General features: G+C 40.3%; 1 protein-coding gene across 1 annotated transcript in view; it reads left to right on the top strand.

Annotated features, from left to right (window-relative positions):
* Positions 1 to 25,330, top strand: part of LOC132883706 (desmoglein-2.1-like) — a 62,883-nt gene extending 37,553 nt beyond the window's left edge. Inside the window, exons 2-14 of the mRNA XM_060917640.1 lie at positions 2,585 to 2,713; positions 2,856 to 3,017; positions 3,115 to 3,265; positions 3,415 to 3,566; positions 3,713 to 3,847; positions 4,008 to 4,193; positions 4,384 to 4,688; positions 4,913 to 5,055; positions 13,093 to 13,314; positions 13,597 to 13,830; positions 13,983 to 14,110; positions 18,263 to 18,535; positions 24,118 to 25,330. Of these exons, the coding sequence (XP_060773623.1) occupies positions 2,585 to 2,713; positions 2,856 to 3,017; positions 3,115 to 3,265; positions 3,415 to 3,566; positions 3,713 to 3,847; positions 4,008 to 4,193; positions 4,384 to 4,688; positions 4,913 to 5,055; positions 13,093 to 13,314; positions 13,597 to 13,830; positions 13,983 to 14,110; positions 18,263 to 18,535; positions 24,118 to 25,158 (3,261 nt within the window). The 3' untranslated portion in view covers positions 25,159 to 25,330. The remainder of the gene's footprint in view (positions 1 to 2,584; positions 2,714 to 2,855; positions 3,018 to 3,114; positions 3,266 to 3,414; positions 3,567 to 3,712; positions 3,848 to 4,007; positions 4,194 to 4,383; positions 4,689 to 4,912; positions 5,056 to 13,092; positions 13,315 to 13,596; positions 13,831 to 13,982; positions 14,111 to 18,262; positions 18,536 to 24,117) is intronic.
* The last annotated feature ends 607 nt before the right edge of the window (positions 25,331 to 25,937 follow it).

The raw sequence follows: 25,937 nt of genomic DNA, 5'->3' as shown, positions 1-25,937 counted from the left end.
CACTAGACCAGCTCTATACCCTTCATAGGGTGCTCGAGGGTTCATGGGAGTTTGCCCAACCAATCCACATGTGCTTTGTGGATCTGGAGAAGGCATTGAACCGTTTCCCTCGTGGTATCCTGTGGGGGGTGCTTCGGGAGTATGGGGTTCGGGGCTCTTTGCTAAGGGCTGTCCGGTCCCTGTACGAACGGAGCAGGAGTCTGGTTCGCATTGCTGGCAGTAAGTCAGACCTGTTCCCAGTGCATGTTGGACTCCGACAGGGCTGCCCTTTGTCATCGGTTCTGTTCATAATTTTTATGGACAGAATTTCTAGGCGCAGCCAGAGGCCGGAAGGAATCCTGTTTGGGAACCACAGGATTTCATCCCTGCTTTTTGCAGATGATGTCCTGTTGGCTTCTTCAAACCAGGACCTTCAGCATGCACTGGGGCAGTTTGCAGTCAAGTGTGAAGTGGCTGGGATGAGAATCAGCACCTCCAAGTCCGAGACCATGGTTCTCAACCGGAAAAGGGTGGCTTTCCCTCTTCAGGTTGGTGGAGAAGTTCTGCCTCAAGTGGAGGAGTTTAAGTATCTCTGGATCTTATTCACAAGTGAGGGAAGGATAGAGCGTGAGATTGACAGGTGCATCGGTACGGCCTCCGCAGTGATGCGGTCGCTTTACCGGTCTGTCATGGTGAAGAAGGAGCTGAGCCAAAAGGCGAAGCTCTCGATTTACCGGTCAATCTACGTTCCGACTCTCACCTATGGTCATGAGCTTTGGGTAATGACCGAAAGAACAAGATCGCGGATACAAGCGACCGAAATGAGTTTCCTTCGCAGGGTGGCTGGGCGCTCCCTTAGAGAGAGGGTGAGAAGCACAGTCACTCAGGAGGAGCTCGAAGTAGAGCCGCTGCTCCTCCACATCGAGAGGAATCAGCTGAGGTGGCTTGGGCATCTCTTTCAGATGCTTCTTGGACGCCTCCCTGGGGAGGTGTTCCAGGCATGTCCCCCTGGGAGGAGGCCCCGGGGAAGACCCAGGACACGCTGGAGGGGCAATGTCTCTCGGTTGGCCTGGGAACGCCTCGGTGTTCTTCCCGAGGAGTTGGCGGCAGTGTCTGGGGAAAGGGAAGTTTGGGCTTCCATGCTCAGACTGCTGCCTCCACGACCCGGCCCCGGATAAGCGGAAGAAGATATGAGTAAATTAAAAAAAAAAAAATCCCAGATTTCCAATTGGCTACAGCACAATCAGGTGTACCAATTACTGTTAGTATCGAGTATCTGTATCCTACATCATATGAGTTTGCTTGTCTATCATGAAGAGTAATGGAAATTTTGTAACTATGTTGGATCTAAAATCCCTAAAAAAAATTGTGGAAATTGATCAATCGAGTCCAAATTTCTGACTAATTATGTGATCCAAATTTATCATAAATTTGATGTAATGATGTTGCACTTGCTAGTTATTGATATTTTAAATGTAAAAAATGTTTAAATTAATTGCAAATATGAGTAAAATTCATGTTTTTTCTTTTATCACATTTATTTTTTTCATGTTCATTGAGTAAATGTCACACAGTATTATTTAAAAATGAAATCATGTTGAGCGTCATTTTGCATGATTATATATTTTCTGACAAAAATGAGTCTTTCTAAAAGACTAAAGTGTGAGATATATTATCAAAATGTAATTTATAAGCAAGCATATGATGTCTCTGTGTTTGAATCAGTAGTTATCCGATTGTTTACAAATACTAGGTCTTGTCACCTGATCCTGAACCCATGTAATTTTGCCTAAAAAAATCTGTAGTGTCCGTAGGCCTGGTACTAAATCATAGAATGGATGCCATGTTTGATCATTATTGGTATGTTGCTATTTGTTGTTGGATACTTTTTATCAAACATAAGCACTCAACATAAATTGGATTAATACATAGTGATAAAACTTGAATACTTGTTTGTAGTGTCCGTAGGCCCCTTGTAATGTCCGTAGGCCCCAAGCATTCTTGTTCCTATTTTGCAGTGATTTACCCATATTTCTCCCATTAAATTTACAAATTTTGTTAAAAATAAGTAAACAAATTTTATATATGTGCAAATCCAACGAAGGAACAGTAATGGTATGAGTGTCAAATTAATGAAAATTATTTAACATAGAATAAATTTTAACATTTTGAGTCATATGATTAGCACTGTAGCGTTGCCTGTTTTTAGTCTGCAATGCTAGTTGTCAAATCTCACATCAGTCAATATAATTTTTTTGGGGGGGGGTTATAAAATCAGTAAAAATAACATGGGCTACTTGTAGTGTCTGGAGGTCCAAAGCTTCACTGATCTTGTTCCTATTATTTAACATCAGTAGTAAACATACATTCTGTATTTACAATGGCAGTTGCCTTATCTCACATCCACCTACATAAAGATATGTAAATAAGGTTGTTTTTTTTAAAGTCACTAAATAATGCCTGTATGAATGATGTATTTTGTGCATATATGAACAGAGAAGACTGACACTAACCTCAATATAAATAAATCTGTGGCAACCATAGATCTTTGTGATATTTTAAAAAATGAACTACATTTCAAATACTTCTTTGTCTTTTCTCCTAGTGTGTGTTTGAAGCTGGAGCCAAATCAGACTACTCTGTACTCCTCCAAAGGCACAGGAGAGAATGGATTGTCCCTCCACAAATTTTGGAGGAGAATGTAGACTACACTAAAAAGCCCTTTATTGCCAGGGTGAGAATGTTTTCTCTTTAATGAATTTTAATTAATACATTTAATTTTAGTTTTCTACTCTTCGATTTTTGAGAAAAATGTTTTTTATCAGTTTATTACATACTTGATCTTTTTAATCCCTGACAATTTTTTTTTTTTAAAGATTCGTTCAGACAGAACGAATGAAAGTCAGGTCCCATTAAGATATGCTTTAAAGGGCATCGGTGCAGACAAGCCACCCTATAACTTGTTCATTGTGGACCCTTCCACTGGCAACGTTAAAGTAACTGGGATCCTGGACCGAGAGGTCATTTCCCAGTACAATGTAAGTTAAGAGTCACTGAGCACTGATATAACTTATAAACAGGATGGTGATGGCAGTAATGATAGTGATACCTTTCTGATGATGATGGGCTTAACAGCTCTCTGGAATTGCGATGTACACTAATGGATCAATAGCAGAGAATGAAATTCAGCTGAGAGTAAAGGTGCAAGATCAGAATGACAATCCTCCCATCTTCTTACCCATCAGCACAGGATCTGTGAATGAGCTCAGCAATAAAGGCAAGTGTGAAATAATTGACATGACCTTTTTTTAAAAGAATTTGAAATTGACACTTTCGTAGGTCTGCAGATGTTGCATAAAACACAAGGAGGTAATGAGATTAGAATAATGGTGGTAGATAAGTGTAAACATGACTTATGAAATGTTTAGGTACGACTAATGAAAGTAACAGCAACAGATGCTGATGAACCTGGGAATATCAACTCTCAGATCTCCTATGAGATTGTTGATGAGAACCCTCCAGGAAAGATGTTTGATATTTATCCGAATGGAGAAGTGATTGTTAATAATAAAAACTTGGACCGAGAGGTGAGGCACCACACACTGGTCAAGGCTGGAATTTTGTACAGAATGCTATCATAAATCTGCTACAATCAATAAAGAGAGATTGTCTTTATTGTAACCTAATATTTTGAAAAGATGAGTGTCTTGTTATAATACCTATCTCTCTACAGAAAGTTGACCAGTATAAGCTTACTATAAGAGCCTTAGACCTCAATGGGGGTCAAGGTTGCAACACAGCGACAACAACATTAACTATTCAGATCAAGGATGTCAATGATAACATCCCAGTACTGGAGCAGGACTCAGTAAGGCGGCACCTGTTTAATCCCTGTGTTCCTACTCATTCCAGTGTTGTGAAATTTGACAGTAGTTGTCGAGAATGTAATATGCAAGGCACAGAAATATAATCACTTTTGATGGGCCAGTGAGACAGTTATCCCTATTTGTTGGTCCTTCTGTGTACAGTTTCAAGTCAGTGTTGAGGAGAACACAGAGAATGTGGAGGTGATGAGATTGAAAGCTACTGGTCTGGACTTGCCAAACACTGAAAACTGGCAGGCTGTGTACACCATTGTGTCAGGCAATGGGGGTGGGCATTTTAATATAGTCACTGATCCAAAGACCAACGAGGGAATCCTGATGCTTGTCAAGGTTGTCAATGTTTTATTTCCCCAATTTTCCTGTCTTGATCACCAGGCTTATATTGCTATAAATTAGGACAAATATGCCACTTCTAACATCATATTGCCTTAGTGTGACATTGTGATCTGAAGAATGATGTTCATTTCAGTGTGAGTGCTTGTACTGTGCAGAAGAAGTAACCAATGTGCTTTGCTTTCAGAGTGTAGATTATGAGCAAGTAAAACTCATGAAACTGAGCATCATTATAAGTAATGTGGCTCAGTTCTACCCAGGACATAAGCCTTCAGGGATACCTGGACCTACAGGAATGCTCGGTGGTGGTGGTGGTGGTAAAGTCTACACTATGAATGTTAATGTAAAGAATCAGCCTGAAGGCCCGACCTTCAATCCCAAAGTGAAGGCAGTTCCAGTTTCTGAAAATGGAAAGATGGTTGATATAAAAAAGGTCCTCACAACATACACCGCTATCGATCCAGATACAGGATTACCTGCTCATGGAGTCAAGTGAGTCCCTGTTATTATTTTCTTCATGGCATATTTGATTAATAGAATCTTTTTTTTAAGCTATTCTGACATACATAACACAGAGCATTATAATATTAATTAATGGCACTATCTGTGTGGGAATATCTGCACTCGTTATATTTCTGCACAAATGTATTCATGTTTTCCCTTTATTTGTTACCCATCTCTGTATGTGAACTATACGTCTGGTTTTCCTCTCTCAGATATGTTAAAGGCTCTGACCAAGACAACTGGCTATCCATTGACGAGAAAACTGCTGAGATCAAACTGAACAAAATCCCAGATCGAGAGTCTCCATACCTGGTCAATGGGACTTACATGGCAGAAATCCTCTGTATTACTCAAGGTTCATAACTCCAGTTAAATTATTTTGAGATTAACAACTGATTTCTACTCCCTTGATTCTTTCAACAGATAATTTTCTGTTCAACTATTATTGTGTATTTTCAAACTGTGCACCATAAACTGTTGATATTTTACTTATTTTAGGAAGACAGACTGAACATTAGCCAGTATTACAAGGTAAAGATCATAGACAGTGAGGTCCAAAAGTCCGAGACAGTGTTGTTTTCGTTAACGATGACGAAATTATTTCGTTAACGCACCTTTTTTTCATGACTAAAACGAGACAGTGACGAGCTAAACATAACTCTTTGATCACGAAAATATGACGAGATGTATCTGTTGTTTTCGTTGACGAGACGAAAATGTTAGTGGGTTGGCTATAGGACTATCAAAATGCATGGCATTTCCTCCAACGGTGCGTGCAACCTGTCTGCCAAATGCTGAAAATATCAGCAATGCACTGCATCCTGTCCTTGTTTGGCCACGCCCACCAGGCACAGTGCACACAGTTCATGGACCATGGCAGCGGCAACGCCAGCACAAGGGCTTGGTGGGCGGAAAAGACGCGATGATTTATGGACATACTTTACACGTAATCCAGCAGAAAATAAAACGGAATGCCTTGTAGTGGGAGACAGAGGTAGACACTGTGGCTATAAACTACGTGGCAAGAATACAACCGACCTCAAGAGTCATCTAAAGCTCACCATGCTGCTATTTCTGCGACGGTAAGTTAACGTTACAAGAAGTCCTTAACAGATCATGTATACGTTTGCTAGCTTTGGTTAATGTCACTCAACAATCGGGCTGTGATGAATTTCCTATGAAGTTTTCCAAAATACCGTGACCTGGCGAAAATGAATGGGACCGCTAGCTTCATGCTAAAGTTGGCTTGGTTAAGCTAACTTAAATTCAGTTAACATGTCATAAGTAAAACTTGTCCTGCAGGGATTATTGGTGGGACAGCAACTGAATGCTTTGTCATATATTGACCCATATTTGAGTTACTGTGAAACATATGGGGGGAAATGTAGCTTTTCAGACCTGTTGCTGTGCCTTAATATATTGCGACATGTTAAACGGAGGCAGAAACACGAGTCTGTGAACAATGGAGCATGCGCACTAGCAGACATCCCAGCCTGCAGAAATTCATTTCAGGGAGGTGTCGTGACGCATGACTTTTTTCCCCTCAGCGAAGGGGGGTGTTACGACACCTCCCTGAAATGAGTTTGGATGTCTGTAAACCAATCAGGATGCTCTTTGTCTAGCATGCGTTACATGAACAGGCACACACGCAGACTCTCTCGCTCTCCCTCGCGCATTCCATCATATGCGCGATACAGACATAAATGTTTCGCATGCACGCTCTTGCTCGCTTGCTCTAGATTCCAGGAGATATTATCCAATTTGCGGGCATCAGGGAGCCACTATCAATATGCGGGAGACTTCCGGGAGACTTGGGATGTCTACACTAGACAGTGTTTATGTAGAGAGCATGCACACTTCAATCAATCAATCTTTTATTTCAATTACATATAAACATATAATAGACTACACGAGTCTGCAAATAGCGCACTGCTAATCAAGGCAGACTCATGTTTACAAAGAAAAAAAAATATTTTATATGAATTAATATAATACTTAAATATGTATGAAAAAGATAATAAAACATACTTGACAAATTAACAACTATTTGGTAGCAAAAAGAAAAAGAGGAGACAATACTTGTTATTCGATATAAAGGTACAGTAATATCATTCAATAACATTGAAAAAAAATAGAGAGAGAGAGGTATACTTGTCATACTGATAATAATTCATGCATGGTATTAAATAATATTTAAAGTTAAAACTAAGATAAATAAATATATATAGCTCTTAATTATATATAGAAATAAAGTTATGTAGAAAGAGTTTGGAGATGTCAACATCATATCCATATCTACTTAAATCAGAAAAAAGGTGGTGTCTGACTTTTTTCTTGAACGACAGTTTAGATGAAGATCTTTATAGAAGTTGGAATCTGGTTCCATACCCTAACACCAACACGGGAAAATGAGTTCTTTTGTAGATTGGTACGAGAATACTGAGTATATAAGTTCTTGGAGTAAGATGACCTAGTGTTATAAGAATGCAAAACAAAAGAAGAATTGCAATATATGCTCAATATTTATGATAACACTTTTAGACGGTTTGGAATGCAAATCTCGTATACCAAGACTGAAACAATGGTTTTTAATGTTAACGAATATGTAATGGAACTTCCAAGCCTAGTGAGCATTGGGTCAAATGCTTTAAAAAACGTTCGAAGTTTCAAGTATTTAGGAAACACCATTACCAACTCAGAGAATACTGCTCAATCTTTGCACACCCGAATTGGTGTAGCATACCAAAAATGGAACGACCTGAAACATGTTCTGACTGACAAGCGGATACGTCTGGAAACCAGAGTGAAATTCCTCACCACCTGTATCCGATCACGACTCCTGTATAGTGTCCAAGCATGGGATTTGACAGAGGACGAGGTAAACAAAGTGGAAACCGTCTGGCATGGCTTCCTGCGAAAAATGGTCCGACGTGGTTTTGAAAGAAAAAATGCGCCAGCATGGGCAGAAAGGGAGGGAACAGAGGTTGATTGGAGCTTCTGCATTTCAAATGAGAAGTTGCATAAAATTACCAAAACAAGTCCCATACGCGGGCGGCACGGTGGTGTAGTGGTTAGCGCTGTCGCCTCACAGCAAGAAGGTCCTGGGTTCGAGCCCCGGGGCCGGCGAGGGCCTTTCTGTGTGGAGTTTGCATGTTCTCCCCGTGTCCGCGTGGGTTTCCTCCGGGTGCTCCGGTTTCCCCCACAGTCCAAAGACATGCAGGTTAGGTTAACTGGTGACTCTAAATTGACCGTAGGTGTGAATGTGAGTGTGAATGGTTGTCTGTGTCTATGTGTCAGCCCTGTGATGACCTGGCGACTTGTCCAGGGTGTACCCCGCCTTTCGCCCGTAGTCAGCTGGGATAGGCTCCAGCTTGCCTGCGACCCTGTAGAAGGATAAAGCGGCTAGAGATAATGAGATGAGATGAGAAGTCCCATACGCGACTTTTGTATAGTGCAACACCTAAAGTATCTGGCACATGTGTGTAGACTCGATAATAGTGCTATCCAGAAGCAGGTGCTGTTCGACGTTCTAACCCCTAAGAGGATATGGAATAGAGTGGAAAAGGAACTTGATGTTGACATACACCAAGCTAGGAAATGGATGATGAGCAAGACAGACTTCTTGCAACTGCTGGATGCTCGTTTCCAGCAGTAGCGCCCCATGGCTGTCGCCGACGCCTTAAGGGGAAAAACGATGATGATGATGAATGGACACTAGAAATAGAAGAAAATAATTTACAAATGTTTGAGGGTGCACTTTAACAACGTCATACATTAATTTAGAAATACATTCATAGAAAAGATGATTTACTGGTAAAATATTGGTTTTGGAAAACAATGGAAGGGCACTTTCTCTATTATCAACAAAATGGATTAATCTTAAAGCTTGTTTTTGTAGGATTAATACTTTATTTATGAGTTTTACAAGCCTGTCCCCAAGAACTAAGACCATATGTTAAATAAGGTTGAATCAGAGAGCGATATAATGTCATAAGGGTATGTAGTGGAATAAAATGTCTAAGCTTGGCCAAAAGGCCGACAACCTTGTTTATTTTGTTGCAAATAAAATCAATATGAGGCTTACAAGAAAGATTGTCATCGATTATTAAACCCAAATATTTGACATACATTTTACGTTCAAGTGAAACAAGTTTGTTTTGAGAGTATGTTATGCACAACCTGTCAACCTCGATTACAATTTCCTATCTCTGTATTGGCCTAATTTAATGTTTTAAAGTAATTATTTTTTCGACTAAAATGAATGACTAAAACTGGACTAAAACCCTTTTAGTTTTCGTTGACTAAAACTAGACCAAAACTATCAAGGATGGAATTGACTAAAATGTGACTAAAACTAATAAGCATTTCGTCCAAAAGACTAAGACTAAAACTAAATCAAAAATGGCTGCCAAAAACAACACTGGTCCGAGAGCACTCGTGAAAACTATTGTATTTGCTTTCTTTTTCAAATTAACATGAAGGTTTTTATTACAAATGATATCCGCTACAACTTGAGTGAAAAAATATATTTTTTAAAAAAATATTTACATGAATTTCAGAGTTGCTTAGTATTTGGGGTGTCCCCTTTTTTGCTTTAAGATAGATAGACCTTTATTGTCATTGTTTTAGAAACAACGGAACGCAGTTTACAGTGCCTTGAAAAAGTATTCGTACCCCTTGAACTTTTTCACATTTTTCCACCTTACAACCACGAACTTTAAAAGTTTTTTATTGAGATTTTATGTGATAGACCAACACAGAGTAGCACATAATTGTGAAGTGAAACGAAAATGATAAATGGTCTTCAAAATTTTAAACAAATAAAAATCTGAAAAATGTGATGTGCATTAGTATTCAGCCCCCCTGCGTCAATACTTTGTAGAGCCACCTTTTGCTGCAATTACAGCTGCAAGTCTTTTGTGGTATGTCTCTACCAGCTTTGCACATCTAGACACTAAGATTTTTGCCCATTCTTCTTTGCAAAATAGCTCAAGCTCAGCCAGATTGGGTGGAGAGCATCTGTGAACAGCAATTTTCAAGTCTTGCCACAGATGCTCAATGGGATTTAGGTCTGGACTTTGACTGGGCCATTCTAACACATGAATATTCTTTGATCTAAACCATTCCACTGTAGCTCTGGCTGTATGTTTAGGGTCATTGTCTTGCTGGAAGGTGAATCTCCTTCCCAGTCTCAAGTCTTTTGCAGCCTCCAACAGGTTTTCTTCCAGGATTGCCCTGTATTTAGCTCCATCCATCTTCCCATCAACTCTGACCAGCTTACCTGTCCCTGCTGAAGAAAAGCATCCCCATAGCATGATGCTGCCACCACCATGTTTCACAGTGGGGATGGTGTGTGCAGGGTGATGAGCAGTGTTAGTTTTCCGCCACACATAGCGCTTTGCATTTAGGCCAAAAAGTTCAACTTTGGTCTCATGTGACCAAAGCACCTTCTTCCACATGTTTGCTGTGTCCCCTACATGGCTTCTGGCAAACTGCAAACGGGACTTCTTATGCCTGTCTTTCAACAATGGCTTTCTTCTTATAGTTGCCCTGTGCACAGATTCTCCCACCTGAGCTGTGGATTTCTGCAGCTCCTCCAGAGTGATCATGGGCCTCTCGGCTGCTTCTCTGACCAGTGCTCTCCTTGCTTGCTCTGTCAGTTTAGGTGGACGGCCATGTCTTGGTAGGTTTGCAGTTGTGCCATACTTTTTCCATTTTTGAATGATGGATTGAACAGTGCTTCTTGAGATGTTCAGAGCTTGGGATATTTTTTATAACCTAACCCAGCTTTAAACTTCTCCAGAACTTTAGCCCTGACCTGTCTGGTGAGTTCTTTGGTCTTCATGATGCTGTTTGTTCTTCAGTGTTCTCTAACAAACCACTGAGGCCTTCACAGAACAAGTGTATTTATGCTGAGAGTAAATTACACACAGTAGGACTCTATTAACTAATTAGATGACTTCTGAAGGCAATTGATGGCACTGGATTGTATTTAGAGGTTTCCGAGTACAGGGGGCTGAATACGAATGCACACCACATTTTTCAGATTTTTATTTGTTTAAAATTTTGAAGACCATTTATCATTTTCGTTTCACTTCACAATGATGCGCTACTCTGTGTTGGTCTATCACATAAAATCTTAATAAAAAACTTTTAAGTTCGGGGTTGTAAGGTGGAAAAATGTGAAAAAGTTCAAGGGGTATGAATACTTTTTCAAGGCACTGTAGCAGCTCTCTGTACTGGCAGTGCAAAATGCAAGTAACAGTGAATAAAATGGATGCATAAGAACAAAATACAAAAAGAAACACAATAAATAGACATAAAAGCAATAAATAGGCATTTTCCTTGGGGGAGGGTGTTTGTTGCCCCTCACTGGTGGAGTTAGGGCAGGGGAGGTGGGGTTGTGCATCCGACAGCTTGAGGGTAGAAGCTGTTTTTTAGTCTGTTTGTTTGATGCAGCTCTGAGTCGGTATCTCCTTTCAGAGGCCAGTCGGGAGAATAGATGATGTCCAGGGTGGGTGTGGTCCTTTAAAATACAGCTGGCCTTCTTTTGTAGTCGGTCAGTGTAAATGTCTTTTGAGGAGAGGTAGTGGTGTATCGATTATGCTCTGCCACCTTCACCACCCACTGCAGGTCCTGCCTGTCCTCCGCGGTACAGCTGGAAAACCACACCGTACAACAGTAGGTCAGGAGGCTCTCTCTTGCAGATCGATAAAAGTTGATCAGCAGGTGGTGAGAGAGGCGAGCTTGCTTTAACTTCCTAAGGAAGTAAAGCCTCTGTTGGGCTTTCCCCACCTGGTGAGAGATTTGTGGTCCAGGTGAGGTCAGCCGAGATGTGGACGCCGAGGAACTTGAAGGTCTCCACCCTCTTCACCTCCTCACCATGTATGCAGAGGGCAGAGTGTTTGGTGCGCCTCGATCTCGTTTTACTATCTCGATCTCCTTTTACTAAGTTTACTATCTTTTCCTTAGTTTTTGAAATGTTCAAGTCCAGGTTATTGTCTGAACACCATTTTGTCAAGTGCTGAACCTCCTCCCTGTAGGCTGTCTCGTTGTTGTTGGTTATCATTCCCACTGTGGTGGGAATGACTGTGCACTTGAGCTGGCATGAGCTTCACAAGTTTGTGCAAAATTATGATCCATTTTAGATGAAGTCCATTGGAGTATCAGCTGAACCTACTTCACTATAAGAGATGAGTCTCATGGAAAATCTGACCTTTTGTACAAAGCAGTTAACATGGTCCATATCACAAATTTATTTACATTTAAATTGGGACCTAAAAATCTTGCAGAATCTTGTGTTGAATCGCGTTGAAAGATGTAATTTTTCATTTTAAATCTTTGTTTATCTCTAGTTTAAAATTTTAAAACAGATTTTCGGCGTGAGCTCAGGTTTTAGACCCCACTGTATGAGTGTACAGACTGTATATTTAGCCTTTTCAGTATTTTATGTAGTCTCTTCATAGTTGATGTTTCACTGGGGGGGTATAATTCCTACATACGCTGCTAAAGTGCATTACATAAGCTGATGGGCAGGCAATTAAAGTGTCCTGTAGTCGACGCAATTTACGTGTATTAGACAAAAGAAACAGGAAGTAATGATAATTAGATACATAATATTGTGTTCTATTTCTAGAGGAAGAAAGCAAGTTTTATTTAAAAATTACTGATTGAACAATTATAATGGTTTTAGTATAAATACACAGATGATATTTTTAATATGATTTTTTTAAAAAATAGTTACTTCAAAAGCAGCATGCAAATGTGATGCGCGCAGACCTGTCACTTTTCTATGCCAACTCACATAAAATACTTTGTTTTGAAATCGATAAAAATAAATCACAGTTCCACCTTACCTTTGAATAGTTTTAGCCCAAACTCCGTAGCATCTTTAGTGCTTTTAGGGACAGTACTGTCTTTCAGAATTTGTAATTCTTCCTCACTTACAGTGACAGTGATTGGCCACCATTTTGCTGAGTCGCTTGAGGTGATTACTGAGAAATCAGCATGCATGATTTCCTATAATCATCTGTGTATTTATACTAAAAACTATTCGCACATTTGGCCTCAAAACATACCATTTGTAGATTTCCGGAAGGCCAGACAAGGCAGTTATATAATCACCAGGAGAACATAAAAGCATTGCTTTTGCAAATAGAAATAAAAGTTTATTCTAAGGATTATGGCTCCACTTGTCCTACAGGTGGAGCCGTGAAAGATGGAGCACACATCAATGATAGTAAATTATCTCCCATTATTGTTTTTCATTTTGTTTTTCTGGTATCTTAAATTTGTTCTTCAATATATCCTGTAGAAACAAACCCACCTATACTGAAAAAAGGGCATTGCAATGTGCTATTCAATATGTAATACTTTCCCTCTGTCATTATAGACATGCCCTTTAAAACAGCGACGGGCACTGTCGCCATCCAGGTGGAGGACTTTAATGACCACTGCCCTACTCTACCTGATCCCACACAGACGATATGCACCACTCAGGAAGTTTTGTATGTCACTGCAGAGGACAAAGATGATTTTCCAAATGCATATCCCTTCACATTCATTGTCCTGCCTGAAGGGACAGATGGAAAGTGGAGTGTGGAGCTCTTAAATGGTACGAATTTTTTAGTGATCTGCCCTGACATTCAGGGCAAAGGGCCATATTTCCTTAAAAAAAAAAAACAGTAAAGGCCTTTGATGATGTTGAGAGACAATGAATTGAATCCGAGAAGTAGGTTGTCGCATGTTAGCATGTGGGTTTTTGTCTAATATTCCCACATTTATTAATATACAAAGAAATGGATCTACTGAGGTAAATGAATGTGGATAGTCTCCAATATTATTTGCTCCTTACATGATGTAATTCAGTGATGTTGACTTAATCATGTTATTGTAGATACAACAGCCATGTTGGTGCCCCAAGACACATTGTGGCCAGGCCTTCTTCAGGTGATTCTAGAAGTTCGTGATCAGCAGGGGATGTCGTGTCCAGATAAGCAGGTGTTAAAGGTGAATGTCTGCACATGTGATGAATCAGCAACATGTGGCGCCATTGCAGCTCAAGGAAAGAGCTCAGGCCTTGGCAGTGCCGGAATTGGTTTGCTTATCCTGGGACTCCTTGTGCTATTACGTGAGCATACTTTCTTGTCTGTTACATCTGTGTTGACTGGATTATTTTTAGATGCATCCCAGTAGATGTTTAGCCTTCTTGTACTGCTACAAAAACTGAAAGACTGTAAAAGAAGCCTGCATCAACACTCAATATCTGAAGTGTTTTCACAGTTATTCCACTCCTACTGCTGTTCTGTCAGTGTGGAGCAGCTGCCATGAGCAGACCCTTCACTGACATGCCTTTTGACACTAAACAGCATCTGATTTCCTACTATACAGAAGGTCAGGGAGAAGACCGGGTAAGAGAGAGATATCGCAACCTCTTGTTCTTCAGGCTCATTTGGTTATTCCAGTTACACTTTATTCGTATGGTCCAGTTTACAAACCATCTACTACACTCACTGTTCACTTTATTAGGAACACTTGCACATTCATGAATGATGAAAAACTGTGATCTCCTTGATCATTGCATGGATATTGATACCAGATGGACTGGTCTGAGTACTTCAGAAAAGTATTTCACAGTTTACACAGAATGGTGTGAAACTCAAAAAACATTGAGTGAATAACAGTTCTATGGGTGGAAATGCCTTATTGATGAGTGGTCAGAGGAAACTGGCCAGTAGTGGGTTTCCAAAAAGCCTCTTAATGCTAAGAGCATCTTAACTAAGAGAGAGAGAGTGTTCATTGTACTGCTCACTCTACCATTTAACAATGATTGTTGTGCTATGACACAGACTGGTTCGAGCTGCCAGGAAGATTTATAGTAGCTCACAAAGTCACTCTTTAAAACTGGTGAGCAGAAAAGCATCTCAGCATGCACAAGGTTTGATGTTTTGAGGTGAATGGGCTACAACAGCAGAAGACCACATCTGTCCAGTTTTGGTGAGTCTGTGCTCATGATAGCCTCAGGTTCTTGTCTGGCAGGACTGGAACCTAATGTGGTCTTCTGCTGTTGTAGCTCATCCACCTCAAGGTTTGAGGTCTTGTGCATTCTGAGATGCTTTTCTGCTCACCGCAGATGTAAAGAGTGATTGAGTTATTATAGACTTCCTGTCAGCTTCTTTTTTTTTTTTTTTTTACCTTTTTATGTTTATTTGACAGGAACAATGCACAACATACAATTGAGCCAGATTATAGCCACAAGGTTAATTTTCATCTGTAGTCCCTGGACAGGAATTGATGTTAAAAAAAAAAGACAACAAAACATGTTATAGGTGGGACTATGTGCAGATATAGGCCTACTGTATATTACAGTGACAAGTACATAGTTAAAATAAACTAAAGGAAACAAAAAACATAATATATGATAAACACAAAAACACAAGATCAATGACTAAAAATGTTCACAGTGCTGCCCTGCTTTTAGCCATTTCTTAAGACCTAATTTAAAAGTACTGAGTGTGGTGCTTTGCCTGATACTAACAGGAATGCTATTCCATAGCCCTGATGTTTTTACTGAGAAAGCACTTTGGCCAAAAGTAGAATGTCTAAACACACTTATACAGTCCCCTCTAGATGACGCTCTTGTAGTCCTTGTATCATTTGTGGGTCTGGTCATTCTCCTCTGATCTCTCTCATAAAAAAAAGTGTTTCAGCCTGCAGACGCTCTTCACAAAGAATGTCTTATGTTTCACACCATTCTGTGTAATCTCTAGAGACTGTGTGTAAAAATCCCAGGAGCTTAGCAGTTTCTGAAATACTCAAACCAGACCATCTAGCACCAGCGGTGGCGGAACAACTGCACACAAGGCCCCGGGGCAAAACTCCAATCAGCCCCCCCCCATGGCGAAATTGCAAACAAACAAATTAGAAGGCTTGCGGCATATAGGCCTACACAGGCTATATCTAACAAAAAGCAGTTTTTAAGAATGTAGCCTTTGGACCTAGCCATGGCGAAATTGCAAACAAACAGAAGGCCTGCAGCATATAATCAGGCTATATTAGAACTTGCTCAAAGGTGTGGTGTTTTTTTTTTTTTTTTTTTTTTTTATAGGCCTACATAGCCTGTATTTTCCGTTCATTTTTTATTAGTGTCCAAATGGACACTAGACAACAACAAAAAAATCCAGCAATCATGAATGATACACCCTCACTGTGTAAGCACGTCTTCAACTACAAAGCCGACACAGAAACTTGCGTTCGTCATTAAAAAGGCATTCGACACGCCTTGCGCACCGCAAAGTCGTCAACTATTTGAGGGATGTTAAGCGCTCTTGCTCGCTCATTCTCAAAATGGCCAATCCACAGAGTCTCTCTTGACCCATTGCGCTCCTGAGATAATTAATTTATCAATTTTAATTTGGAGAAAGAGTGCTCTGCTGTCGCAACTGAGACGGGGAGAGTGAGAAAAAGCAAGAAGGCCGTGCACACCTCACTAAATGTAGAAGTTACTGCTGGATGATCTACTACCAGCAACCTGGCCAGGCTAAGCACAGATGTGTGTGTGTCGCTATCTGCTCCTTGAAACAAGCCCTAAGTGACACTAGTTGACCAGGAAAGCTGGAGTCAATATCCCGACTATAGTGATCACACAGTCAACGGGCCACTTCGTATAGCTCCTCGTCCTTGGCATGCTGGAGCATATTTGGATGAATAACCTCAAACAAATGAGCAGTCCGATTTAAACTGACAAACCTTTGTGACAGCTGCTGAATGATTACGTCAAGGCATGCATAGAACACATTCACCCGAAAATAATGTTCTGCATCGGAAAGCCGACTGTCTTCGCTAAGGTGATCAAAGTGGCGCTTCACTTTTTTCAACCTGGTGGCTACAAATTGCGTTTGACTGCCCCATTTCACAGCCAGTGCCAGAGTGGAAGCCTTTGCCTCATCAAACTGCTCCCTGTACTCCTGTAGAGTTTGTACAGCATTTTGCAATAATGCAGATGCTTTGAGGAGATCAATGGTCTTCTCCTGCAGTAACTTTGAGATGGCATTAGTGCACTCCAAAATCTTTGTCTGAAGGCTGATTAAAAATATGAACTGAAATTTAGTAATGGCCTTTTTAAGTGCATCTGCCTCATCTCGTTCATTCATTTTCTTGCTTGTAAGTGAGAGCTTGTCGAGAGCTTTAATGACGTCTCCATATCTGTACTTTAACGCAACAAGCGCATCGTAGCGGGAGGACCAGCAGGTTGGGCAGAGGCGTTTCAAGGTTATGTCCCTGCTCTCTGGGCTCAATAAGTCTCGCCAAGTAATGCCCATCTCTTAACACTGTTGGCAAAAAAGTTGTACAGTTGTTCAACCACATTCATAAAACTGTCTAATCTCTGGGATAGTTTTGACAGAATCATTCAGTACCAAATTCAGACAATGAGCCACACAGTGCACGTGCAAAGCAAGGGGCTCTGCTTTTCTCGCTTGAACACCGGAATAAATTACGCTCATGTTCGCTGCGCCGTCATAACCCTGTCCACGGCATCTGGAAAGATCTAAGCCATTCCCTTCAATGCAGCTAATAATTCAGCCCTCCAGTTCAGAAGCGGATGCGTTCACAGTTATCTCGAATCCAAGAAAAGCCTCAACTATCCTGATTTCACAGGGTTTTTTTTATTTTATTTTTTTAACCATGATAAGAATGTGTAGCAAAAATGATATATGTATGTGTCAACTAATCTGTAATCATGTGAAAACTTGTAGGTTTCAAGGAGGAATTTCCAATGAAATCTCGTAAGGCACATTTATTGGGAGGGCCTGAATGTCAAAGGGTGGGGCCCTGTACGGCTAGGAGGAGGGCCCAAGGCCCAGGGGCAATGGCCCCGCCCCCCTTTAGCTCTGCCCCTGAGCACCAGCAACCTTGCCATGGATGATGTCTCAGAGATCACATTTTTCTCTATTCTCGTGTTTGATATAGATATTAACTGAAGCTCTTGACCCGTATGTACATTATATTATGCATTATGCTGCTCCCACATGATTGGCTGATTGAATAACTGCATAAATGAGCAGGTGTACAGGTGTTCCTAATAAAGTGGACAGTGAATATGTAGTCTGCCATCAACCAGCCTATAAACTGCTTCTCTTCAAAGAGCCAAATTATGTTTGGTTACCTTTCAATATGCCATTAAGTGAAACAGTAGAGTTCACATTATCTGAATTTGAAACTGATAGAATGAGTTGATCATCTATAAATGATCATCTAAACATCACAAGCTATAAACTGGACTGTCCAAAAAAGTGAAATCAAAAGGATTTATCGGTAATCTACAAAACATTTTGAATACTTAAATTGTTATTATTTAGTATTAGTTGGGGAGCTGTTTTATGACAGTCTACAGATGGTTTGTTAACAGTTTTGTAGAACATTTAAATTGGATATCAAAATAAATTACCATTTAATCCTAGTTTCGTAATGGTAGCATTCATGCAATGGCTGAAATCCAGCTGTGATACAAAACATCCATGTAACCTCTGCTATTCAAATCAATTTAATTCTGAATTTGACAGGATGTGCCCTTCTTCCTGAGTGACACTGATGGTCCTAGAATGATGCCAGGTGACTTTTGGGCCATCGACAGTGCAGCGAGTGGAGTTGCTGCCCTTGGAGCTGCAGGAGGTGCTGGTTACGTCATCAATAGAGGGCAAACCAGAAATCAGATTGAAATGGCTTCTATGAGTCAGGGAATGAGCGGATATCTTGGGATGACAAGGGAGGAGTTTTCCATGTATGACAGTGGACTGGGCCTTTCAGAAGACTTCTTCAACCATTACTACCCACGTGTAAGTGGAGAAGTAAAAAGTACATAAAAGAAGAAAGAATGGAATTTGACATCACGGAAGGTATGGGCCCTAACCCTAGGGTCACAGAGGCAGAGTACATCAGTTTGTCTGCTTTAGCAGATGGTCAAGTAGAAAAATGACTGTATGTAAGGTTTTATTTTCATTAATTGAGAGAACCAAATGCAAATTTTGTAAATGACACAATTTTTTTTTTAAATAATACCAAATCAATTACACAAGTAAGAATGCAGCTTCACTGACCTTTACCTCTTCTCTTGTTCTTCCATTTCCCTTGACCGCTTATGGAGCAGGTTACTTGTAACAAGTGTGACGGGGGGAACTTCTCAGAAAACAAAAATCTTCAAGCAAAAAAAACCTTTACTCATCCAATATTAACAGTTTCAAATTACAGTTGCTTAATTAGAATTTCATTCAGAAAATGATGAACACTAAATGGAATGGAGCATAAGATCGAAGAGGGCTTTGTCAATACATCCATATACAAGTATACAGTGCATTTGAAATATTGTTTCCCTCAGGCTCCCCATGGTGCATTTATAGAGAAAATAGATTATAAATTAAGGTATATAAATGACTATCTCCAGCAATCTAAGTAGACATTTGCTATCTCAACATTTAGCTATCCAAGTATAATAAACAGCATAAATGAGAAGACAAAGACGGGTGCAAAGTGGCAATTGTGCATTTGTGTGCAAATGTTCATTTTAGTGCATTACAATACCATACAGGGGGATGTTCTATACAGGCCAAACTTTTAATTACTAAAGAAAATGCAAACCGATATTGAACACCACCAGTCTCTTAAAATGGCTCCTAGCAAGTTCTCCAAGAAGCCTGGAACAACCCACCAGCCCATTTCTTTAGAGAAATGCATAACATCCTCAGAGAATTTAGGAATTTTTTTTCTTTTCTAAAAGACAAATTCCAATCAGGGGTTTTTGGTGGTTTTAAGGAAGAAAGAAAGCACAACTTTATTCATCAAACACTTGTGAAATTTGCTGTCTGCATTTAACCCACATTAAATATTCTTGAAGGGTGCCAATATTATTGTCACACATTTAGTAGTACAGATGTTACTCGTGTTTAATCGTCCATTTTATACAATCCTTTTGCCTTATGTTGAAAGTGTCAGTATATCTTGAATTAACTGTATACATATACAGTGGTGCTTGAAAGTTTGTGAACCCTTTAGAATTTTCTATATTTCTGCATAAATATGACCTAAAACATCAGATTTTCACACAAGTCCTAAAAGTAGATAAAGAGAAGCCAGTTAAACAAATGAGACAAAAATATTATACTTGGTCACTTATTTATTGTGGAAAATGATCCAATATTACATATCTGTAAGTGGCAAAAGTATGTGAACCTTTTCTTTCAGTATCTGGTGTGATCCCCTTGTGCAGCAATAACTGCAACTAAATGCTTCCAGTAACTGTTGATCAGTCCTGCACACCAGCTTTGAGGAATTTTAGCCCATTCCTCTGTACAGAACAGCTTCAACTCTGGGATGTTGGTGGGTTTCCTCACATGAACTGCTTGCTTCAGGTCCTTCCACAACATTTTGATTGGATGAAGATCAGGACTTTGACTTGGCCATTCCAAAACATTATTCTTCTTTAACCATTCTTTGTTAGAATGACTTGTGTGCTTAGGGTCATTGTCTTGCTGCATGACCCACCTTCTCTTGAGATTCAGTTCATGGACAGATGTCCTGACATTTTCCTTTAAAATTCGCTGGTATAATTCAAAATTCATTGTTCCATCAATGATGGCAAGCCGTCCTGGCCCAGATGCAACAAAACAGGCCCAAACCATGGTACTACCACCACCATGTTTCACAGATGGGATAAGGTTCTTATGCTGGAATGCAGTGTTTTCCTTTCTCCAAACATAACACTTCTCAGTTAAACCAAAAAGTTCTATTTTGGTCTCCTCCATCCACAAAACATTTTTCCAATAGCCTTCTGGCTAGTCCACGTGACTTTTAGCAAACTGCAGACGAGCAGCAATGCTCTTTTTAGAGAGCAGTGGCTTTCTCCTTGCAACCCTACCATGCACACCACTGTTGTTGTGTTCTCCTGATGGTGGACTCATGAACATTAACATTAGCCAATGTGAGAGAGGCCTTCAGTTGCTTAGAAGTTACCCTGGGGTCTTTTGTGACCTCACTGACAACTACACGCCTTGCTCTTGGAGTGATCTTTGTTGGTCAACCACTCCTGGGGAGGGTAACAATGGTCTTGAATTTCCTCCATTTGTACACAATCTGTCTGACTGTGGCTTGGTGGAGTCCAAACTCTTTAGAGATGGTTTTGTAACCTTTTCCAGCCTGATGAGCATCAACAACACTTTTTCTCAGGTCCTCAGAAATCTCCTTTGTTCGTGCCATGATATACTTCCACAAACGTGTTGTGAAGATCAGATTTTGATAGATCCCTGTTCTTTAAATAAAAGAGGGTGCCCACTCACACCTGATTGTCATCCCACTGATTGAAAACACCTGACTCTAATTTCACCTTCAAATTAACTGCTAATCCTAGAGGTTCACATACTTTTGCCACTCACAGATATGTAATATTGGATCATTTTCCTTAATAAATAAATTACCAAGTATAATATTTTTGTCTCATTTGTTTAACGGGGTTCTCTTTATCTACTTTTAGGACTTGTGTGAAAATCTGATGATGTTTTAGGTCATATTTATGCAGAAATATATAAAATTCTAAAGGGTTCACAAACTTTCAAGCACCACTGTATATCTCAACTTCAGAAAATAATTTATTGGGGCTCCCTAATGGCATAAAAGAAAATTGTTTGCCCTAATGTAAGTCAGAATCCTGATCTGTGGCTTGGAACCTGGAGAGCAAAGCTGAATGCACTGTCTGGGTATGAGGGATGGCATAGTGTCACGTCACTGTCAATCATTATGACACTTGCCAATCGGTATCTGTGAGCTCACGTACAGTAGGATTCCAAGGTCTAACTCTGTGCTCAACTTGTTTTTGTTCTTTATCAAAATGCAATTTTATTCAACATTACTTATTATTGAAAGGGTATATAATGTAAAAACATAAAATAAAATGCTTAGTTTTATTAACTGCTATTCTAAAAGCTAACACATACTTCCACAGAGGCCTGTAAATCCAACCAAATTCATCCTTTTCAAACTGCTGCTTGTGCTGTCTCACAGGACAGCATTAAGCTCTATCTGCCCTCTTCCACATACAGTTGTGGTCAGAAGTTTACATACAGTGACATGAATGTCATCTTGGATATGAAGGTCATGGCAATATTTGGGCTTTCAGTAATTTCTTTGAACTGTTTTTTTTTTCTGTGGCAGAATGTACAGCATACATCTTTTAATTAAAAAAACACGAACTTGGGGCACAAGTTTTAATTTTCTTTGGGGTTTCTGAAATCAACACAGGGTCAAAATTATACATACGCTCACTTAGATTATTAATTCGGAGGTGCTGAAACTTCCAAAATGTCTTTTATCTTGCCAAGGCTGTGGTCTCTTAACTTCCTGTTAGTGATCATGATTGACTACAGCTGGTAGCTTCTCTGTGGCTTCATAAAAAAGGTTTGTTTACAGCACTCACTGGATTGACCAGTACACAGTAAAATGGGAAAGTCCAAGGAGCTCAGTGCAGAGCTGAGAAAGAGAATCGCAGATATACACAACTCCCAGAATGTCTCTTGGAGCCATTTCTAAACAACTGCAAATTCCAAGATCAGTTCAAACAGTGGCGGCACAGTGGTGTAGTGGTTAGCGCTGTCGCCTCACAGCAAGAAGGTCCTGGGTCCGAGCCCCGTGGCCGGCAAGGGCCTTTCTGTGCGGAGTTTGCATGTTCTCCCCGTGTCTGCGTGGGTTTCCTCCGGGTGCTCCGGTTTCCCCCACAGTCCAAAGACATGCAGGTTAGGTTAACTGGTGACTCTAAATTGACCGTAGGTGTGAATGTGAGTGTGAATGGTTGTCTGTGTCTATGTGTCAGCCCTGTGATGACCTGGCGACTTGTCCAGGGTGTACCCCGCCTTTCGCCCGTAGTCAGCTGGGATAGGCTCCAGCTTGCCTGCGACCCTGTAGAAGGATAAAGCGGCTAGAGATAATGAGATGAGATGAGTTCAAACAGTTGTATCCAAGTTATTGTGGGGTGTAGTCACTTTGCCAAGCTACTTTGCTTCAAGAAAACCCAAACTGTCACCCTCAGCTGAAAGGAAATTGGTTTGGATGGTCAGGAACAACCTGGGAACCACCATGGCACAGCCCTGTCATGAACTGGAAGCTGATGGATCACTGTCTACAGTTCAGATCATCATGGACTAAGAGGCTACTGTCCAAGAAATAACCTCCTGCTCCAAAATTGACACCTTCAAGCTTAACTAAAGTTTGAAGCTGACCACCCAGACAAAGAAAAAGGCCTTCTGGAGGAAAGCTGTATGATCAGATGAGTCAAAGATTGAGTTGCTTAGCCACAGTGACCACCATGTACAGAGGGACACTGTACCAGCTGGTGGCGGTGGTAGCAGCATCATGCTCTGGGGCTGTTTTGCTGCCAGTGGAACTGGTTTATTGCACAAAGTGGATGGAATAATGGAGGAGGACTACCTCAGAATTCTTCAGCATAAACCATCAGAAACTTGGAAGTTACAATAGGACGATGAACCCAAACGCACATCAGAGCTGGTTGTGGAGGATAAAGCAGTCTAACATTAAGCTTAAAACAAGCCCTGACTTCAGCCCTATTGAAAATATATGGACTGTGCTTATAAGTCGAGTCCATGCCAAGAAGGGGAAAAAAATTAATTGAACGCTACCAATTCTACCATGAAGAGTCATGAAATATCCAATCAGAATTCTGCCAGAAGCTTGTTCATGGTAAACAAAAATGTTTGGGTGAATCTTGCAAATAGACATTTTACCCATAATTAGGTGTGCTGTATGTATATTTTTGACCCTGTGTGTATAATTTTGACCATGTTGATTTCAGAAAACCCGAAGAAAATTATAACTTGTGCACCAAATTCTAGGTTTTGTTTAAAGCTGTATGCCGTACATTCTGCCACAGAAAAAGAACAGTTCAAAGAAATTACTGAAAGCCCAAATATTGCCATGACCTTCATATCCAAGATGACATTAATGTCACTGTATGTAAACTTCTGACCACAACTGTATGTGGAAGAGGGTAGATAGAGCTTGATGCTGTCCTGTAACACAGCACAAACAGCAGTTTGAAAAGAATGAATTTGGTTGGATTTACAGGCCTCTGTGGAAGTATGTGTTAGCTTTTAGAATAGCAGTAAAACAGAATGCTGAGTTTTATTAATGCTTTTACATAATATACATTTCAATAAGTCATGTTGACTAGTAAAATTTGCATTTTGATAACACAAAAAGAAGTTAGGCAAAGAGTTAGACCTTGGAATCCTACTGTTTTATGCTTCAACTCATCCGCCACAACTGTCAGTGACTACATTCTACTGTATTTGTATGCGTTAGCTCATGGAAGGTGCAATATGAATTTTAGTGCTTTAACAAGCCTATTTGTGTCTTGCAGAAAACTCAGGACTTATGCACCACAGCTGAAGAGAATTTGCTGCTGTTTAGTTTAGAAGGTCAGGGATCACCTGCTGGCTCTGTCGGTTGCTGCAGCATCCTGGAATCTGATAATGATCTGGGGTTCCTTAATAATTTGGGGTCAAAGTTCACTACTCTAGCTGAGATATGTGGTGGAGGCACAAAGTTCACAATGGCTGCTGCCTCCCTTCCTCCTCCAAAACCCATCATGGATCACTCTGAATCAGTTTCCATGCACACCAGTTTTGCCAACACCAACACTGTCAACATGGCCGCCGAAGTTGCAGCATCCTCTACCATGCACAGGGCGGAGAATGTGGTAGTTAACGACACCCATGTAGTATCTGACGTGCAGCCAGCCCAGACTCTGATCGATGTGCCCACCCAGACCCTGATGGTGCAACAGCAGCCAATGTACTACATGGTGGAGCCTCAGGTTTCTAACACTGTGCTGTTGGCCGAGAGGCCCATGGTGGGACTGACCCAGGGGATGTATGTGCTGAATGGCGCTCCAGTGAACGAAAGAGTCCTGGTCCAGGGTGCTGTGCCAGCACAAGGCACGATTGGTGGAGGAGACGGAGTGGTATTGTTGGAAACATATGGAGAATCCACCACAGCACTGAACACAGACTTGCTCCAGTCAGCTCATTTGTCGGGTTCACAGCTTTTGCTTGTTGATACAGGTGCACAAGGTGGCCAGGTCCTCCAAGGAATACTGCCGCGAGGGAACATCTCTGGATCTCAAGGCATAGTGTTTGTGGAAGGGCAAGGAGGGTCTGCAATTCATGGATCCCTCCAAAGAAGTGTTCCTGTGGCTGGAGGCTCTCAGAGTATGCAGTATGTAGTAGAGAGGCAGGGAGGGACTTCAGGAATCACTCATGGATCCCTGCAGAGGGCGGTAACATCCACTGCCATGTCCCAGAATGGGACTATTGGATTGAACACAAGCACTGTACACGGACTTCCCAGCTCACAGAAGATTGTTGTCAAAGAGAAGAAGGTTGTGAAAACCAATCTGTAAAATTGATACATTTTCCTCACACTGAACACAACACCAGTAGGCTGAGGTAATGTCCTCAATGCTTTTACTCATAAAATACAAGCATTTTGACACACAAAGGTTCTTATATTCATTAGTGCATACACTGTACATGTCTTGTCATCCTTTTTAAATTTACCTGTTTATTTGGTCATTGTGTGTGTGTGTTTTTTTTTTAATGTAAATTGTTTTTAGGGTTACTGTGTTTCTTTGGTATTCCTAAGAAATTTAAATGTCATATCACAAGTAACCCTACTTAAAAGGTAGGTCAACTATGTAAATTCAGGGTTTCAACCTTTTTTAAAAAAACAAAACAAAAAAAACACCCACTTTTTTTTATTAAATTGTCATAGTATATTTCACCAAGAAAACTCAGAATTTATTTTTTTTCTTTAAAGGAATTTCACACTTAAGTAACAGCAGCCTGACCCTCCATTATGTCTCTCTTTTAAAACGAGAAACCAATCAAAATGCAAAAAATAAATAAAAGTACAAAAGACTGTTGAGCAGTGTAGGCTTAATTTAGAAATTAACAAAATCACTTTATCTTGGAGGTATTGAAAAATGTGTACTACATTTGGAATGTTTTCAAAATGGTTTTTAACTGTACAACATAAGAGGTCACCATTTTGTGTATACCACTATCAGTTAAGCTAGTTACATGTTAAGTATTGTAATGTTAAAATAACAAATAGATTAAGGCACTAATACACAGGTTTTTTGGATTGATATAAAACCAACTGCATGTTTTACATTAACAC

Source organism: Neoarius graeffei, chromosome 3 (assembly GCF_027579695.1).
Source record: "Neoarius graeffei isolate fNeoGra1 chromosome 3, fNeoGra1.pri, whole genome shotgun sequence".
Taxonomy (NCBI): Eukaryota; Metazoa; Chordata; class Actinopteri; order Siluriformes; family Ariidae; genus Neoarius; species Neoarius graeffei.
This window is presented reverse-complemented; position numbering and strand designations above follow the sequence as displayed.